This window comes from Erythrolamprus reginae, chromosome 3, assembly GCF_031021105.1.
Source record: "Erythrolamprus reginae isolate rEryReg1 chromosome 3, rEryReg1.hap1, whole genome shotgun sequence".
Taxonomy (NCBI): Eukaryota; Metazoa; Chordata; class Lepidosauria; order Squamata; family Dipsadidae; genus Erythrolamprus; species Erythrolamprus reginae.
In genome coordinates this window covers 146,604,692-146,623,679 of record NC_091952.1, presented here as the reverse complement: position 1 = coordinate 146,623,679, position 18,988 = coordinate 146,604,692, and the positions used below count along the sequence as shown (strand labels likewise).

The window sequence follows — 18,988 nt, the reverse complement described above, 5'->3', positions numbered from 1 at the left end:
AAAAATAACTCAGTCCCTTTAGAACAGACCAGTTTATCCCATTGCTTGGACTCTCGACACAGCGCACAGAGAAGACAGTTCAGATAAGCTAACGGAACTTTGCCTGCAAGCAAGAGCTAAGAAAACCACAAAATAGATAAAGTAATAATAAATGAAACTAAAATGCCCTGGGACTTTAAAATTCAAACAGGTAAATATCTTCCAGACAAAATACCAGATTGTATTGAAAAGCAAGACAAAAAAATCTGGATAGTGGATGTGGCAGTACCTAGAGATAGCATAACAGAAGACAAAAAACTGGAGAAAATAACAAAATAGAAAAATCTGCAAATAGAAGTAGAATGATCATGGCAAAAGAAGGCAAAAATAGTACTAAGAGTAATACATTCCTTGGGTGCAATTCCAAAATGTTTGGAGCACCACTTGAATACCATCTGCATTGATAAAATAACCATCAATCTACTGTATTGTGAAAAGCAGCTTTACTTAAAAAAGCTTACATCCCGTGACAATACTTTTAACACCATCAAGCACCATTATCTGACTCTCCCAGGTCTTTGGGGAAGAACTCAGAGTAGATAGATAAAAATGCCAAATCCAATCTAAACATGTGGCTGATAGTTGACCATAACTCTATTCTCTTCTAAATTGTGAACTGGCCAAAGTTGCTCTAGCGTTCGACAGTTCCAAAATAAAATCTTCGGAGTCTTCGGAGAGGGGCGGCATACAAATCTAAGTAATAAATAAATAAAATAAATAAAATAAATAAACGAACAGCATTATTTTTGTTCTTACTGTTTGCCCTTAAGCAGCTGTTTACACTAAAAATCTGATGGTGGGGATAAACCTAGAATAATAATTAGGAAAGCCTCTATTTAGCCCACTTCAAACAAGATTATTTTTAAAATTATGTATGTATGTATATATAAAATTCCTGTGCAGAAAAATTCAATTCAATTCAATTCATTAGATTTGTATGCTGCCCTTTTCCCGAAGAAAAAGCATCAAGGGATGTGATACTGTTAATTTGTAATGTGTATATGTGTTGAAAAATATTCCTAAGCATCAATCGCTTATGACAAGCTACATGCTTTGTCAATTAATTGCCTCCCAACCCTATCAGATTTGAAAGAAGACCTATTTTCTCATCTCTTTTGCCTGGGCATAAACTACCTGGGCCACATTAATACCATAACAATAGAGTATCATTACTTGAAGATTAATTTGGAGGTACCTTACTTAGTTCATCATGATGGCCTGAAATGTCCCATTATGTTTTTTCCATGTTACAAATGTTCATTGAAAGATTATCTCTTCTTTAGTAGGACGTGTTTTCATTACCATTTATATAGAAACAAAGAAGTGGTCTATAAATTAGTATTTCTGGAAAAGAGATTATGTTTGAGAGTAACAGCCAATAAATAGATTCTGGGGCAACAGTAAGAATTTCTCCTTGCATATCTATGAAGTACATTTCAGCACCTACACCCAGCTGGGAGAAATATAATGCTGTTGGCAGCCAGTGGCCAACATGCAGCCCATTGGCTGCATTCAGAATAGTTTTGACTCTTGAGTGCCCACCCCAATTCTGATGTCACTCAGCATTTAGCAGAATAGAAAAAGTCACAATTGGGAAATTGGCTATTTCTTCAAAAGTAACCATTTGGTATGCCCTCCTTGAATGAGTTCAATATTTTCTTGAAGTAGCACATAACAATTTCTTCTACCATGTGGGCTTTGTTGCTGAACTTCAAGAAGTATTAGTAACAGTAGCAGCTGGTATCACAGCTGGGAGACGGGAAGATGCCAATGTGGTAACATCAAAACATATCGACTGTATAGGAGGTAGAATGAATAAATATGCATAGAGGGATTCTGGGTTTGTGGAGTGTCAGGAAAAAAAGTTCAGCTAAGTTGAGAGAGGAGAGAGAACAATAACATGACTTGTGAATAAGTTCAGAGTAAAAGAGGCAAAAGAACAGAAGGGGAACTGAGTAGCAAACAACAAAAATGATATTAACATTTAAGATTTAAACTTAAGTATTGAATACTTCAATATTTCTATTGGTTTGGATATAATAATTATTGAAAAAATATTGGGATGAAATAAAATTGCAAGAGAAGTAAATGTTCAGCTAGCTCATTTGTAAAACTAAAGATAGAAACATTATAAATGGTGACATATGCAAAGGCTTTTTCAGAAAAATGAAGGTATATTTTTTTCAGTTACAAAATCACCACTCCAACCCCTCCCCCTTCGTTCAAATGCAATTATCATAGTACTTAGTAGTAATAGTCTCTGGGACTCCTAATAGGAATAACTACAATATTTTTATGGTTTTCCAAGGTTGTCTACAGTGTTTGTTAGTGCCTCTTCACAAATGTATTAGGTCTGAGTTCTGCCATAATTTTGTGGAGGAAAAGTTTTATACTATTGTAGGGTTGTTCAATGCAACACAACTGCCTTTAATTTAGATGTTTGAAAGGAGAATAATTGTGCTTAATGAATTATAGAGCTTCTCTCCCAAATTTTCATATACACATAATAGTTAATATTAATTTATATAATTTACCATATTTTTGCACTATTAGACACTCCAGTCCATAAGATGCACCTAGCTTTGGGGAGGGGAAAAATCTGTCTCTGCCTCCCAGCAATTTGCCTCCTTGCAGCAACAGTCTAGTTGACTTCATCAAAGCCTGATTTAGCATGAGCAGCTGATTGGCGGTTGGATCAGCCTCCTGGAATACCACCGATTAGATGTTCCAGGCTGTGGGGATAGCCACCCGCCACCTATCATTGCCTCTGTGTGTCCCATTTTCAGCCTCCGTGCATCCCATTTTTGGGCCATTCAGCAACATTAGGTGGCAGCAATCCTGCAGTCTGGAACAGCTGATCAACAGTATTCTGGGATGCTGATCCAACCACCAATCAGCTGCTTGTGCTAAATCAGGTTGTGCTAAAGCTGACCAGGGTGTTTGCTATTTGCTACAAGGAGGCAAATTAATGGGAGGCAGAGGCTGAAGGGTGGGGGCTGGCGGGTGGATGAGGCTTTGGCAGTGTTTGCTCTGTAAGAAACACAGACATTTCCATCCACTTTTTTTTCAGGGGAAAAGTTCATCTTGTAGTGTGAAAAATACGGTGCGTCAGAGGAGGGTTTCACTGGATTTAAACAATTCATAAATGTGCTCGGAATTAATACCTCATATCTTAACTATTGCAGTTACAATAATATTTCCAGCAGTAAAATCAAACAGGAGCAAAATTATAGTGCTTTTAAGACCAATCCTTCAGTTTAATAAGTTAAGTACTGAATGGAGTAGAATACAATTGCTGCCATATTAATATAAAACCTTGGCTGGTTTCATGTATTAGAGTTAAAATTCTTGTAAGCAAAGTTATGCTTTGTAAGCCACAATAACAGTAATCAAATCAAAATTTATTATAGTCCTACACCTCTATAAATAATAACAGTAATCCCTCAAAGTTTGGCTTTTCAAGCTGTCACAGGTAATACAATTAACATATAATTATCGAAAGTCTGTCTATTTCCTGTACCACCCTAACCCTAACCTGAATGAAATAATTAGGTTTTTTTCAAAGGATTAGTTACCCAGTTGGATTTTTTATTTTAGGGAGATGTAATACCACAGGGAATTGCTGCCCTAAGGTCTACTATATAAAATCCATGTTTATTTGTGAATTATTACATCAATAGAATGCTGCATCCAGATGCAAACTAATGTAGCTTGGGCATGACTCTTACTTCAAAAATCAAAGGATGTTTTTTCCTGTTACATATTATGTGTGTATACAGCAATTAATACAGCAAACTCAGTTGCTGCTTTTCTCCTTTAAACAAAATGTGTCTTTTCCATAGTGATTCACTATTCCCAAATGTTTCATTTTAAATAATGCAAGTTGATTTCAAGGTGCTGAACTAGTATATATAGCAAATTACATCAGAATCTAGTAAATGGCTTGCCACTTATTTTTTTCTTTTCCCCACCTTTGGTTAAGCTATTCAAGTAATGATTATTTGAACTGCTGAGGAAGAACTGTCCAATAACTTACTTAGATTCAGCTGGAACTCTACTGAGAGCTGCCTATGTGGATCCTTCTAAGTCAGGGGTGTCAAACTGTTAATCTATGGGCCAGCTCTGCAAAGGGAAAAAGTCATAAAACATCACATGATGGCAATGTGATGCTGCGAGTTTCATCCGTGTTCTAAGTAGTCTCTTTGGCCTGGTGCAGTTCTTTGCTTTCTTCTGAAGTAGCAGCTGCTGCCTCTAAAATTGTCATTCAGAATGGTCAATAATTAACTTTTGGTTTCAAAGGTATTTTACCTTAGATTGGAAGGATAGGCTAGAGCCTGGAAAGAGAATAAAGGATAGACACCAGGCTGAAATCAGACAGATTTAGAGTATGGTCTGCTAGTTAATAACCATAACTTAATCAGGATGGAACTAGGATTGGGTATAATGAGTTATTTAGTATTAACCAACTGAACATCTTTTTTCAGCCTAGCTCTGAATTTATTCTCTTTCACATCCCATTCGTGGTTATGTATGCAAATCTGAGAGCAGCAAGATAATGTCTTTGAGCCGCTTTAGGTGGCCTCTTGCATGAAGCTGATTATATTGAGTGGAACCATTAGCATACGTATCTGTTTTTAAGAATGATTATTATTATTATCATCTCACTTTCGAGCATCAATAATCCTGTGAAATGCCTTGCAAGTAATATACAGTGATACCTCGTCTTACGAACTTAATTGGTTCTGGGACGAAGTTTGTAAGGTGAAAAGTTTGTAAGACGAAACAATGTTTCCCATAGGAATCAATGGAAAAGCAGTTAATGCGTGCAAGCCCAAAACTCACCCCTTTTGCCAGCCGAAGTACCCATTTTTGCACTGCTGGGATTCTCCTGAGGCTCCCCTCCGTGGGAAACCCCACCTCCAGACTTCCGTTGCCAGCGAAGCATCCATTTTTGCACTGCTGGGATTCCCCTGCAGCATTGCAAAAACACGGAAGTCCGGAGATGGTGTTTCCCACGGAGGGAAGTCTCAGGGGAATCCCAGCAGCGCAAAAATGGGCGCTTCGCTGGCAACAGAAGTCTGGAGGTGGGGCATCCCAGTGGTGGCGGCTTGGGTTTGTAAGGTTAAAATAGCTTGGAAGAAGAGGCAAAAAAATCTTAAACCCCTGGTTTGTATCTTGAAAAGTTTCTATTACGAGGGGTTTGTAAGACAAGGTATCACTGTATAATGTAACTATAAATATCTGGAATCTCTTGAATTTATAAATTTGGTTTAAGATATAATATTTAGAAATGCTGAAGATAGCTAGGAACAATAGATTGCCTTCAGATTTTATTCAGTCTCATTTTCTGAACTCATGTTAACTCTCCTTCCTGTTTCTGAGACTGAAGGTTTGTTTGGGTTGAGAAATCTTTCAAATATTATTTCGTGATGTAGAGGAGGAGTGTCAAATTCAATTGCATTGAGGGCCACATCAGAGTTGTGTTTGACCTCGGGGGGCTGGGGTGAGGGTGCCCTGGGTGGGCTTGCCCAGCTTGTCATCACTCGGGTTGTGTTGTCCTGAGTGCTCTGCCAGCAAAAAGGGGCTATCGAGCTCAGTTTTCGCTGTAACAGCCTCCTACAACCCTCTGCCAGAGAAAATGGAGCATGGGAGGGTCACCCGTGGCACTACAAGCTCCTTTTTTTGACTGCAATGGCCTCCTTCTACCCTCTATCAGTGAAAATGTAGCTCTATTTTCGCTGGCAGAGGCATTACGGGCTAATCCTTTGCTGTTTCTAGGGCAGCCTCACCTGCCAGATGTAAGCACCCAGGGCCTTGAGTTTGACAACCCCGATGTAGAGAATCGGTGTGTACATATATTACAAGTAATCGAAGGCCTTTGTGAGGAATAAAGCAGTGTATGAGGCCTAAGATCTGAAATTATTATTCTAAAATAAAGCATTTAGAGGTTTTGAACTTCTTCAATTTTTTCCCCTTATCTCTATTCCAGTATAGTACAACAACAACAACAATAATAATAATAATTATTAGATTTGTATGCCTCCCCTATCTGAAGACTTTTTATTACAAATAAAGGCAAATATACGTGTCCCATTTTAATGTTGCAGGATCCAATTTGGGTCAGTCATCAAGACCAGAGGTTTAGTCTTCGGAGTTTTTTGATTCATGCTAGAGCAAAACAAAAACCTCTGGTCCTAGTGATTGATCCAGATTGGAACCTGCAAACTTTTTTTTAGCTTTAGCAGTGAAAGTTGGCTGGGTGATTTTGGAGCATTCTCTCTCTCAGCCTAAATCACCTTACAGTTGTTATACGGTTGTTGTTGTGGGAGAAATAGGAGGAGGAAGGTAGGTTGGATATGTTCGTCCTTTGAGCTATGTGTAATAAAGATGGGATACAATACATTATTTACCGGTATTTTGTTTGTGTTTAAACAAACACAATTTAGAAACTCCCCAGAAAAACAGGAATATTGGCAACATGTGCAAAAAGTATGAGCTCTACATTCAACCTGTCATATTTTTTTAGCCACAGTATGGAAGTGGTATGCCATTGCCACCTTCTAGGATGTTTTCCAACTTACCAATGTATTTTGCAGGTGTGATATTCCCCTAGTCTCTCATCTAGTACTAACCATGTTTAGTCTCGGTTAATTTTTAGGCCCAGGCAAGATTTTCAAATTGCTGCCACCTGCTGGTGAACTCTAAAGATACATATTTTTACTATATGCACATTTAATTGCTCTTCGAAGTTTCTGGCTTTGATGCCTAGAATTTTTCATTAATCAGAAAAAATTCATTTCCACCACCTTCTGATTGCTGGGGTCAATCTGTTGAAAAGCTCCTAATCTGTGATGGCGAATTTATGGCAGGCGTGCCATTGATAGCACGCATAGTCCTCTCTGTGGGCACACGTACCATAGCTACCTGCCCTTTCGGTTTCTGGTGTGCACGTGCGCATCAACCAACTGGTGTTTGTGCACCCTGGAATGCCCGAAATCTGGCGCATATGTGCGCACCAGCCACCTGGCTTTTGGGTTTCCAGTGCTGCGCCTCACGCGCATTTCGGCATTTGGTGCTGAAGTTTGGGCACTCGATGCCGAAAAGGTTCATCATTGTAGCTCTAAATTATAGCCATTTTTAGTGGGTAAAATGCTTTGGATGAGATACACAGGGAACTTGTTAACTTACTGTTTGCTTATTGAATTACTATCATTGCTTCCATGCCTTTTCCTTCTTTACCTCCTACTCATACAACACGACCCAAAAATGAATGTCTCTTTTGGTTTCATACTTTATCTAAATTGCTACTGGAAAGGACTAATGTGCCAGTATTTGGATTATAATACTGATAAGACAGCATCTTATATACAATTTGTAACATTATTATAATCGACGAATAAGAAATTATTACAACAAGACATCACCATAATGTTTAACAAATTATTAATGAAAGATAACATATATGTTGTGCCTAAAATTAACAATTCTATAGCTGATAAACTATTTGGGAATTGTGTACTGTAGATAAGAAGCACATGTTTCCATAAAATGATTGATGCATAATAATTTTTTCCATGTTTTATTATCCAGGGAGGAATCGGAAGATTTGTGGATGGATTTCATATGAAATATCATTTAATGTGCTGAGATAAATAGAAGAACAGGCCACACACCTTTCTGCTGCTGTTTACATTTCAGGTTCAAATACTAAGGTAGATCATTGCTCCCATTAATTATACAATTCAATCACTGATGTTGTGTTTGGTTGCCTCTACTGAACTAAGTGTTATGTTTTTACAGCTGGTTTTTTTTAATAAAACCATTTGATTTAGATGTATTCAGTACATCAGGGACAGTGATGCTAACCTTTTTGTTGTTGCATATGTGTGCTACACAATCCCCCTGCTCCCACTGAGCCCCGATTCGGGCCCAGTAGGCCTCCCTTCAGCCTCCTGGGAGCAAAAACTGACCACAGGGGCCACACCCACATGCCCATTTTGGGCCTAGTAGGCTTTCCTGCACTTACAACCCATATAACTCCTGTGTGTCTCACCCACCGTATATGTGCACATGACTGCTTCCCCATGCCCCATTTTGGGCCTAGTAAGCTGCCCTGCAGCTTCTTGGGAGCACAAATGGGCCACGGGGGACCACACACACACCCATGCTCCATTTTGAGCCTAATAGTCCTCCCTGCATTATAATCCATAACAATGCACACACAACCACCGCCACCCGTGTGCTATGGCCACCTGCGTATGCACATATGGCCCTCTTTGTTAGTCACATTTGTACAATTTGGATTATGAAATGGAAGCCAAAATAACTTTGGCTCATACATTGTGAGATTTATGAGTATTGGTTCTTAGATATTCTATACTTTTCTCTCTCTAATGAAGTACCAATGAAGATTAAACAAATCTTGGTAGAAAGAGAGAAGGTGGTGGTGTTATCCTGGTTTTTGAGATTTCATGTCTGACAAGATGGACTAGCCAAGCCATAATTTTAAGTTTGCCATTTATTATAATTGCCTTTTGAGATTTTTGCATATGCTAGAAAACTAGTAGCAGAAACATTGTTTATATCACATATAACCTGGCAGAAGGAGAAAGTACTTTGTACTGCTTCTCTGAAGTTCAACAACATATCATAAGGAAAATCTGTTGGCTAGGCGAAATGTAGAGCAAATTGGTAATCTCAATCTGAAATTTGAAGCTTACTTGCAGAAACATTTCCTTTCAAAGATATCAGGAACAGATTCTGCTCCTGTCATGCACACTTTCTGCAGATGAGAAAAAAGGGGATAAACACGTTCATTGAAAGAAAGATTCTTTATGAAGAAACAATTCTGACAATATATATTTGTTGTGTTTTGCCATTTTTTAAGGATCAAAATATTTCAACTTAAGCTTGGCAGTTTCAAAAGTTGTTTTAATTTTTACTTCTCAATATAGTTTCCATAGTTTGAGGAAAAATATTTTTCCACATAGCATATCTTTTCATTTTTGCTTGTTCTATAGGCTAGATTTAATTTTTTATCCATTTAAAAAAAAATGTATCTCAACTACCAGTGCATACAATGCTATGAATATGATGATGATACACTAATATGAGTAAGAAAATTTATTGGAAAACTGACATCTCTATTTTCAATTTGGATTTGTGACTATTCCTTTTCACAATGTGACTGTCACAGTTAAAGAAAGTGAAAATTTCTCTTCTCTGTGTTACTGTGGTTGACAGTGAGAATCTGCCATTGTGCTTTGGCTATAAGATCTCCTTTGAAATTGCATTATCTCAGTTACCACTTCAGATTGGAATACCAATTTGTCAAGTAGCTAGAAAGATAAATTACGTTTCAAGAGACTTTTTGCATAGTTTCTATTTATGGTTTCATCATATGAATTATTTGCATATAATAGAAATAAAGCTGACTATCTCAGAATGAGATCTAAGATGTATTGAAGTCTTCACTGGTTAGTTGGCCTTTTTACTTTAACCTTTGCTGAATTATTTTTCCCGTTATAGCTTTTGAAAAATTATCTGTTGTCTTGCATCCTCCTTGCAAACTCATTGCTGCCTTTCATGTGAATGAAAATCTTAACAGCAAGTCTGATTTCTTATGCAAAGATATCAACTGGACATTATGAAATACTGAAATATTATTGCATATTTTCTTTTTCATAGATTCAATACTGCAGCCTTAAAGCCTTTATATTTGGAAGTACAGAATATCTATGTTGTTAGGAACTTTTGCACATATTGAGCTTTCATTCATGCTGGCATATTCTTTCAGTACTGTACCTTAAGATTACATTCTTGCCAACTATACATTTTCATTCCAGTTTTGTTTTTCTTGAATAAACAAGATATCTCATATCTCTTACCATAGAACAATATGTCTAAAGCAGTAAGCGTACTTGTTCAATTAACTCAGGCAAGAGTTTTTTCCCAGACCTATGTAAAAATGCTGGAATTGGACTTGCACACAGATTCTTTTCTACTCAGGTATAAAAATTATTTATCATTGTAGAAATAAATGGGCAATAATAAATAGAAAATTAATAATTGCAGTTTAATTCAGCACTTGTTTCCCAATTTAGAATTTGTTTTTAGTAATAGAAGCTGGCTTCTTCCCAAATTAATATGAAATGGCTGATTCATAACTATCCTGCTTGGTCACATCAAGGACAACGCTTGTAGGAGAATTGATCTGAGTACCCTTAAAGGAAGGGAAGGAAGATAGAGAGCTAAGAAGTTTGCAAATAAAGAATTGAATTAGTTTCTTGTTTCTCACGTATTTTGCTGTTGCAGTCTGCTACCTATAGTAGTGTCAGATCAGAGGGTAAGTCGTTCTATGAAGGTCTGTAAGATCTAGATTAATGATACAAATCACATGAAAATATCTGTTCTGACTATGTGATACATCCTGACTTTATTATAAGGGAAATTTTAAGTGAACACTAATACAGAAGCTATTAGTTTTAGCAGTTACTAACTTTGAGCAGTTTGCTAACGTCTCTCCTCTCTTCCTCCCCCCCCCTTTATTTTCAGAGCTACGTGTGATATATGAAACCTGCAGGAGATGTTGTAATGACTGTGAAATTACACTGAGGACAGATCTTGCTCCTTCCATTTTTTTGTGTGATTACTGCTCTTACTATTGTGATTGATTATTTTCTACAGTAAGTGAGCTGGTTGCTTTGTCTGGTTCTTTTGTTTAAAAAAAGAGAAAGAAAAATGTCTGATCCTGATGCCCATCAAGATGCTGGTATCAAGCCAGGCTTGTTGGAAAAAAGTAACAATTCTGGTGATTCTCAGCCCTCAATCAATTTGGAAAGAAGGAACAAAAGTGGGATAATTAGTGAACCTTTGAACAAAAGTCTTAAGAAGTCTCGACCACTGTCCCATTACTCGGCTTTTGGTAGCAGCAGCTCATTAAGTGAACATTCAGAGAAATGTGTCCCTATGGCCAACAGCAGTGAGGCAATCGTGGAAAAAAGCAATTCTACCTCAAAGCACAAAACCATCTCTGAAATGTTGAGCAAATCGGATATTTCTTTGGAAGGACAGAACATCTTGCAACAATTTGCTCAGTCTACAGAGTTGCTCAAAAGAGTAGTCCAGGAGCACATCCCCCTGCCTAATGACCATGGGACGGGCATCTCAGACATGGAAGCTGTCTCGACCGCTGAAACAATGAACAACCCATCTGATTTTCCTTACCTGGGGGCTTTCCCCATCAACCCTGGCCTTTTCATTATGACCCCTGCTGGTGTGTTTTTGGCAGAAAGTGCACTCCATATGGCTGGCTTAGCAGAGTACCCAATGCAGAATGAATTGGCATCTGCCATCAATTCAGGGAAAAAGAAACGGAAACGATGCGGCATGTGTCCTCCTTGCAGAAGACGAATAAACTGTGAGCAGTGCAGCAGTTGTAGGAACCGTAAAACTGGACATCAGATTTGCAAATTCCGAAAATGTGAAGAACTTAAAAAGAAGCCTTCTGCTGCACTGGAGGTAATTGCCTTTGCTGACACAGCTTAATAATTCCCTCTCAACTGTCCTTGGTGGAATCAAATTATGAGGACTGGATGTGGAAATATCAGAAATTTGAATTCATTAACGATTTATACCTTTATATTTTATATAGCCCAGGCTTTTCACAAATAATACACACACACAGTTAATAATAATATTTAAAGGAGAGGGTGTTTTGCATTAGTTTCCTTCATGAGATACAATGAGCTATATCCTTGTAGCAAGCAGCTGATGTGCTGGTCACGGACTCCTCCATCCCAGACTGCATGCATAGGTTCAGATTGCTGAGTATTTTTCCCAAGGAAAAATAATAAGTGGGAGAAATTCCTGTACGTTAAAGAAAGAGGATCTAGTCTGTCTCCCCAAGGTACATTTCTTGTTTAATACAATTGTGCTTTAGAGTGTTCACAATATTTTTACATATGTTACTTTGATTTAAATATTTCAGCAATGGTGTAAGCTAGGCTTATATTAGAAGAAGGGCCAAAGATAGAAGAGGGTATATGTCAATGATGGTGAACCTTTTTTGGTTTGTGTGCCAAAAGGTGGAGCGCGTGTGTACCCACACCTATAATTCCACATGCCTCCCCACACATTCGCACATGGTTCCTGCTCCCGGTACATGATGGCACGCATGTTTTTCACTCTCCCCAGGCTTAGGAGCCTTTCTAGGAGCCTAAGGTGGGCTAAATTGGCCTTCCTCACCCCTTCGAGGCAGAAAATGGCTCATTTGCCAACTTCCAATTGAATCAGAAGGCCCGTTTTTTTCCTCTTCCCTTTCAAGTTGGGAAGCGGAAGGTTTCCGGCCCCTGGAGGACCTCTGGGGGATGGGGAACACCGTTTTCACCCTTCTGAGGCTCATAAAAAGACTCTGGAGCTTCGGGAGAGCAAAAACGGGCCTTCCCCATCTTTTCTGGAGGCTGAAAACAGCCTGTTTCCTGACTCCCAGAAGGCCCGAGAATCAGCTGGCCAGCATGTACATGCATGCCGTACCCGAGCTCACATGCCCACCGATATGGCTCTATATGTCCCTTGTAGCATGCATTCCATGGGTTCGCCATCATGGGTATAGGTATAACTTATTATTTCTACACCTGGAGGTAGCCCTTGACATACAACAACAATTGAGCCCAAAATTTATGTTGCTAAGTAAGACGGTTAAGTGTATTTTGCTCACTTTACCTTTCTTGCCAGAATTGTTAAAGGAATCATTACAGTTGTTATGTCAACAGCAAAGTTAGGTGAATTTGGCTTCCCCATTGATTTTGTTTGTCAGAAGGTCAGTAAATATAATCACATGACCCCAGGAAACTGTCATAAATATGGGTCGGTTGCCAAGCATCCAAATTTTGGTCATGTGGTCATTGTGATGCTGTTAACGGTTGTAAGTGCGAAAAAACAGTCATAAATCACTTTTTTTCAGTGCCATTGTCACTAAACAAATTATTTTAAGTTGAAGAATATCTCTATTTGCATTTAGAGTTTGCAGCTTAGGCTGAAAGAGCATGTATGTGCAATATTGTGCATGTGTGAGTGCCCATACCCATAATTCAATGCCTGGGGAAGGCTTCCCATGCCCCTCGGAGGCCCTCTGGAGGCCTTTTTCCCAACTTCTGGTGGGCCCAGTAGGCTCGTTTTTCACTCTCCCCAGGCTCCAAAGGCTTCCCTGGAATTAAAGGAGGGTACAATCGCCCTCCCCCATCCCTGCAGAGGCTCGCTGGAAGCCAAAAAACCTGTCCCCCCTCTCTGGAAGCCAAAAAACCTGTGCGAGGCAAAAATCAGCTGGCCGGCACACACATGCCCGTTGGAGCTGAGCTAGGGCAATGGCTTACGTGCCAGCAGATATGGCTCCATGTACCACATGTGGCACCCGTGCCATAGGTTCACCATCACTGAACTAGTGTATTCATGCTTTGAGCTAGAAGTGAAGATGTAGGGTATTTGCCCTCTTCATGGAAGTTATTAAGTGATGCAAAATTTATCACCTTGTACTGCTTGTGAGGAAGTTGTTAATATGCATGCCTCTTTTCAAGATGTGATCATCCATTAATCCATAATAGTTTCAAACAAATGAAGCTTGATATAGCACAATACGGGAGTTCTCAAATAATCAGAGCTAGGCCACTTTTCTTCCTTGCTTCCCTTCCTCCCTCTCTCCCTTGGTCGTATTGTGGCATAGTACTCTTTACTTAGCCCAGTACTGCTTTGGATTACATTTCTTCAAGGTCCCAAAGGTCCCATTTCTTCAAGGTCTTGATTTACCCAGCTATACAAGATTTTTATAACTTGGAAACACAAGGAAGTAAAATTAGCACATATGTCTATATTTTAGAATACTCCATTATAGTTCTTAAGTCTCAGGATACTTCCTAAACACTTTGGAAACGATTCTGTTCCTAGGAAGTTAACTTGTTATAAAGGTTACATTCATTCTTTCATTTTATTTCATCAAACTCTTGGGATGGTATGAATTTTCTCTCAGATGTTTATTTGTCTGAACTTTGCCCAATAGTTGACAATCTTGAAAGTCCACGCCCAGAACCTTTATTAAACTTTTCTTGTCAATAGAATTTGATTTAGTAAAACTCATTGATGTTTGACTTAGCATAGAGCTCCAAATCATTGTAATTTGAAAGAATGGATGCTTAAATACAATAAATGTGAGCTCTCAAATGAAATAATAAAGATTAGGCAATAAGGATTAGGACTATAATTGAGATATAAGCATAGCAAAATAAAGACATAAATAATTCCAGCATGTGAAAAAAACCCAGTAATGTTTAGATTTAATTTGCTAATCTGCAAGCAAAGAAAAATGTGTATATAAAATGTGTTCATTTCTCAAGCTGCATTAGTGACTTAAAAGATAAATTTATTAAAATTTATGGAGTGGCCTTAATTAAACTGTTTACTCACATTTTACTTGAAAATGTACATAAATCCATTTTGATAGGCAATAACATTGGGGCTTCTTCAGCATGGTTGCAAAAAGGTAAGACAATGGCAAATCACATCCATGTTATTAAGAAAAAAAAATCATGGATATGATCAGCAATTCAGCAGGAGTTGAACTTGATTCAAATGAGTTGTTTCAAGAAAGCAAATTAGAATGTATGCATCAAAGCCATGATGGTGCACTTTCTGCAAGAAAAAAAATGTCAGATGCAATTTGGAGCTTGGATTATGCCAATTTTGAATGGAGAAAGAAAACAAAAGCAACCCCCTCCTCCCCAATTGATTGTTTTTTTTAACTAAATTTCACCAATTGATGCTACTTTTCCATAAAGGAATTGAACATCAGTATTCTCAGGTGACATGCAGTTTTGTTAAATCTGTTGCATATAAATAATGCAGGTTTGATTTATTATTTGGGTCATTGCTGATTACTGATTTACAGAATTGTCAGATTGCATCTGAAAAGTCTGTACATTCTAGTCTATTGTGTGGAGAGGTGTACATTCTAGTCTATTATGTGGAGAGGTGCCAAAATTTAAACTCTGGGTTTATTTGGCTGTACAGAAAGGATAGCAGTTTTCTGGAATTCTTTTGCTCTGGAGGTTATTAATTAATAATAAATCTACTTACTAGAATTTGGTGTCCTTTGAAGTTTGGTCCTTCAGTTTCTTGCTTGGTTGAATGGAAGCAATTTGATAGTACAGTGATCCCTCGATTTTCGCGATCTCGATCTTCGCGAAACGCTATATCGCTATTTTTCCCACCCGATGACGTCACTCTCTTCCTTCCTTTCTCATCTTTCTTTCTCTCTCTCTTTATCTTGCTTCTTCCTCTCTCACACTCTCTTCCTCCCTCTCTCATCTCTTTCTTTCCTTCTCTCTCTTTCTCTATCTCTCCCCCTCTTGCTGGCGGGCGGCGGGCGGGCGAGCGGGGGCATCAGCGAGGAGCCGGGCTTTCCCCTTTGTGTGGGCGGCGGGGAAACCCCGATCTTTGTCTGCTCGCTGCTGCTGCAGCAGCAGCGAGCAGACGAAGATCGGGGTTTCCCCGCCGCCCACGCAAAGGGGAAAGCCCGATTCGGCTCCTCGCTGCTGCCACCGAGCAGATCAGCTGCTGGGCGGCTGCAGCAGCAGCAAGCAGACGAAGATCCGGGTTTCCCCGTCACCCACGCAAAGGGGAAAGCCCGATTCGGCTCCTCGCTGCTGCCGCCGAGCAGATCAGCTGCTGGGCGGCCGCAGCAGCAGCGAGCAGACGAAGATCCGGGTTTCCCCGCCGCCCACGCAAACTCCACCATCTGCGCATGTGCGGCCATGGAAAAAGGGCGCGCATGCGCAGATGGTGTTTTTACTTCCGCAACCCTACATCGCGAAAAATCGATTATCGCGAAGGGTCTTGGAACGGAACCCTCGCGATAATCGAGGGATCACTGTATGTTAAAATGTAGATGATTGAAATGCCATTAAATGGAGATAGGTTGTCTCCCCAAGGGAATGATATTCAATCTGGGATGGACTTTCTCTGAAATTTCAATTACTGTATACTGTTTGGGGCTACTCTTGTCATTGTCATTGGAGGTTGTCTGAGTGGTTAAATTGTTTACTATCAACCAATCAGTACTAAATGTACAAATAATCTGGTCTGGAATCAGGTATAATACTTTATTCACTCAGATTACTCCTATTGTCCTAATTAGAGTTATTTTTGAAAATAATCCAGTAATCCAGAATTGTACTTCTACTGTACTAATTGGGATAGGTCAACAGAGTATTAAGGTATCAGCTATATTGAGTTCTAGACCATTTCAAAACCAAACTCAGGGTACTAATGCTGTCCTTTTACACCTTTAAACCTTTCTCCATCTGAGGCCAGCCATCTGTTTTCCATCTAGGACAGTGACCAACCTTTTTGGGTGCCAGGGACTAGTTCTGTGGAGTGTGGGTTTTTCACGGACCATTGTGGGTGTGGTTTTGCATACTGCCTGTACATGGATGGGGCTTTGCTCACTTGTGACAGTCCGTGGCCTTAGGGTTGTGGACCCCTGATTTAGTACCTTTCTTGCACTATATTATCTTCTAGGCATGTTAGAATTTGATAAAATTTAGAATGCATGTATCTTTATTCTAATAGCATTGTGACATTTATTTACTATCCAAGCAATTTAATTTTACTATTTTATAATTTTCATTTCTTCAGACAGTATTAAAGTTTATTAAGAGAAATATCATTGGTGGATTAAAACATAATAGTGTTTGAAAGACAGTCACGCAATAGAATCAGAATAGTTTCCTAGGTCCAGTAAGAAAAGGCTATAATGAATGGATGAAGCACTAAGAACTTTTCAACTGGTGACAGTTGTTTTGTTTTGGAGATCCTACTTTTGTTGGAGATACCTAAACAGAGTCTGGGCAGCAAGCTATTGTGTATTTTAGTTTCTGCTTTGGATTAAGAAAATGGAATGGCAGTATTTCCAAAATAACGTCTAACACAATTTCATGATTTTATTCTTTCAATAGCAAAGAACCAGGAGCAAGAAATAATGTAGACTAGCCTTCCCCAATCCGGTGCACTGACGCTGGAATCACCACTTCCATAATTATTGAGAATCACAGAAATTCTAGGATAGCACTTCTGGAGTGCTCCAAAGTCAAAAAAGCTGCTGTTGTCTCCCAAGAATAATCTGATCTGTCCACAGAATTTATCATGATCTTTCAATTGAATAGAAATATTGCATTTGAAAGAAGCATTAACATACAGTATAGAAATAATACTTCGGAATAATAGTATGCACACAGGAAGCTGTCACTTTACTTAAAAAAACTAGGAGATGGAAAGTGATCTGACACATGGATATTTGAGAGATTGGAACAGACAGGATATCAATATAATATCGATGAAATCTAGCCTAATAATCTGTATATAGCAGGAGATTTTTGAGGGTCCTAAACATCTCCTAAAGAAAGGACAGTGCTTTTTCTCTTTCATAGTTCCTTCAGAATCCTTCATGCCTTCTCAAGAGAAAACTCAGAACTGTTGTTGAAATACCAGTGGGTTCTTGTAGGCATTCTTTTCCTTGTATTTCCTTTTACCTTTTTTGTAAGAATGGAAAAAGAATCACCAGGATGATGAAGAAAGAGGACAACAATAGACAACATGGGAGCTAGCTTTTTGCTTTGTCTGAAAGTATAATAATATGGCAAACAGGTTTCCCCACAAGAAATTGCAAATATGCTTCAAAAATATTTCTTGTGGGTTATGGTGAGAATAACATTTGGATAAAAGGAAAGAATCAGTAGGAAAACCAGATGCGTATCCCTATAGTTAGATAGAATTCTTTATTGGCCAGGTGTGATTGGACACACAAGCAATTTGTCATTGGTACAGACGCTCTCTGTATACATAAAACAAAAGATACATTTGTCAAGACTCATGAGGTACAACTCTTAATGAGGGTACAAATAAGCAAACAGGAAACAATCAATATTAATATAAAACTGTAAAGATACAAGCAACAAGTTACAGTCTTACAGTCATAAGTGGGAGGAGAAGGGTGATAGGATCAATGAGAAGACTAATAGTACTGTAATAGTAATGCAGCCTTAGTGAATAATTTAACAGTGGTGAGGGAATTATTTGTTTAGCCGAGTGATGGTGTTTGGGGGGAAAAACTGTTGTGTCTAGTTGTCTTGGTGAGCAGTGCTTTATACTGTCATTTTGAGGGAGGGTAGAAGTTGAAACAATTTTATGTCCAGGATACAAGAGGTCGGTAAATATTTTCACCGCCCTCTTTTTGACTCGTGCAGTATACAAGTCCTCAATGGAAGGAGGTCTTCAATAATTGTTTTTTCAGCAGTTCTGATCAAACAAGTTATCAAACAAGATAAAAGAGAGAATCATAATGTAGTCTCTTGAGAACATGGTCCATAATCTTACCTTTTATCATGAAGATGAGTCTTCCTATGGAGTTATATCTCAGTAGAAAAATTGCCCACAAAGCCTTGACTATGCTCTCCTAGAAATAAAGGTTGAAAAGAAGTACATTATATTAGAGTACAATACAGTAGATAATGAAAGTGGTATGTGGATCAACAATGGGAACCATCTCAGTTGACCCATTCTAAAAAAGGAACTCCTGGTCCAATTAGTTTAGCAAGAGTAAAACTATTGAAATCCATCTAGATACAGCAGAAGCAAAGTCTGTTCTGAGGTTTTCCCACAAAAACCTGCATAGGTAAAACCAGTTGCACATACGGTAGTACTTTTGTTTTGGGAAAACAGTCAGCACAGTTTGAACAGACTGGAACCTGACCTTGATGGGTATCTCTTCTCAGGCAGCAGAAGATGGCTCTCACACATTCCTTAGACCTCCTCCCTTCCTAGGTATTTACCCAGTATCCTCTGACAAACTGAACTGAAATCAGGTACAAGCAGCAGTGAAGCCAAGTCAGCTTTGACAAAA

General features: G+C 38.7%; 1 protein-coding gene across 22 annotated transcripts in view; it reads left to right on the top strand.

Annotated features, from left to right (window-relative positions):
* Positions 1–18,988, top strand: part of CXXC5 (CXXC finger protein 5) — a 117,930-nt gene that overhangs the window by 75,813 nt on the left and 23,129 nt on the right. For all 22 annotated transcript variants that reach the window (XR_011558648.1, XR_011558647.1, XR_011558650.1 and 19 more), the window contains exons 2-3: positions 7,630–7,751; positions 10,594–11,559. Coding sequence is in view for 11 of the 22 variants with exons in the window: in XM_070746943.1 (XP_070603044.1) it covers positions 10,780–11,559 (780 nt within the window). In the remaining 11 variants the exon portion in view is untranslated. The remainder of the gene's footprint in view (positions 1–7,629; positions 7,752–10,593; positions 11,560–18,988) is intronic.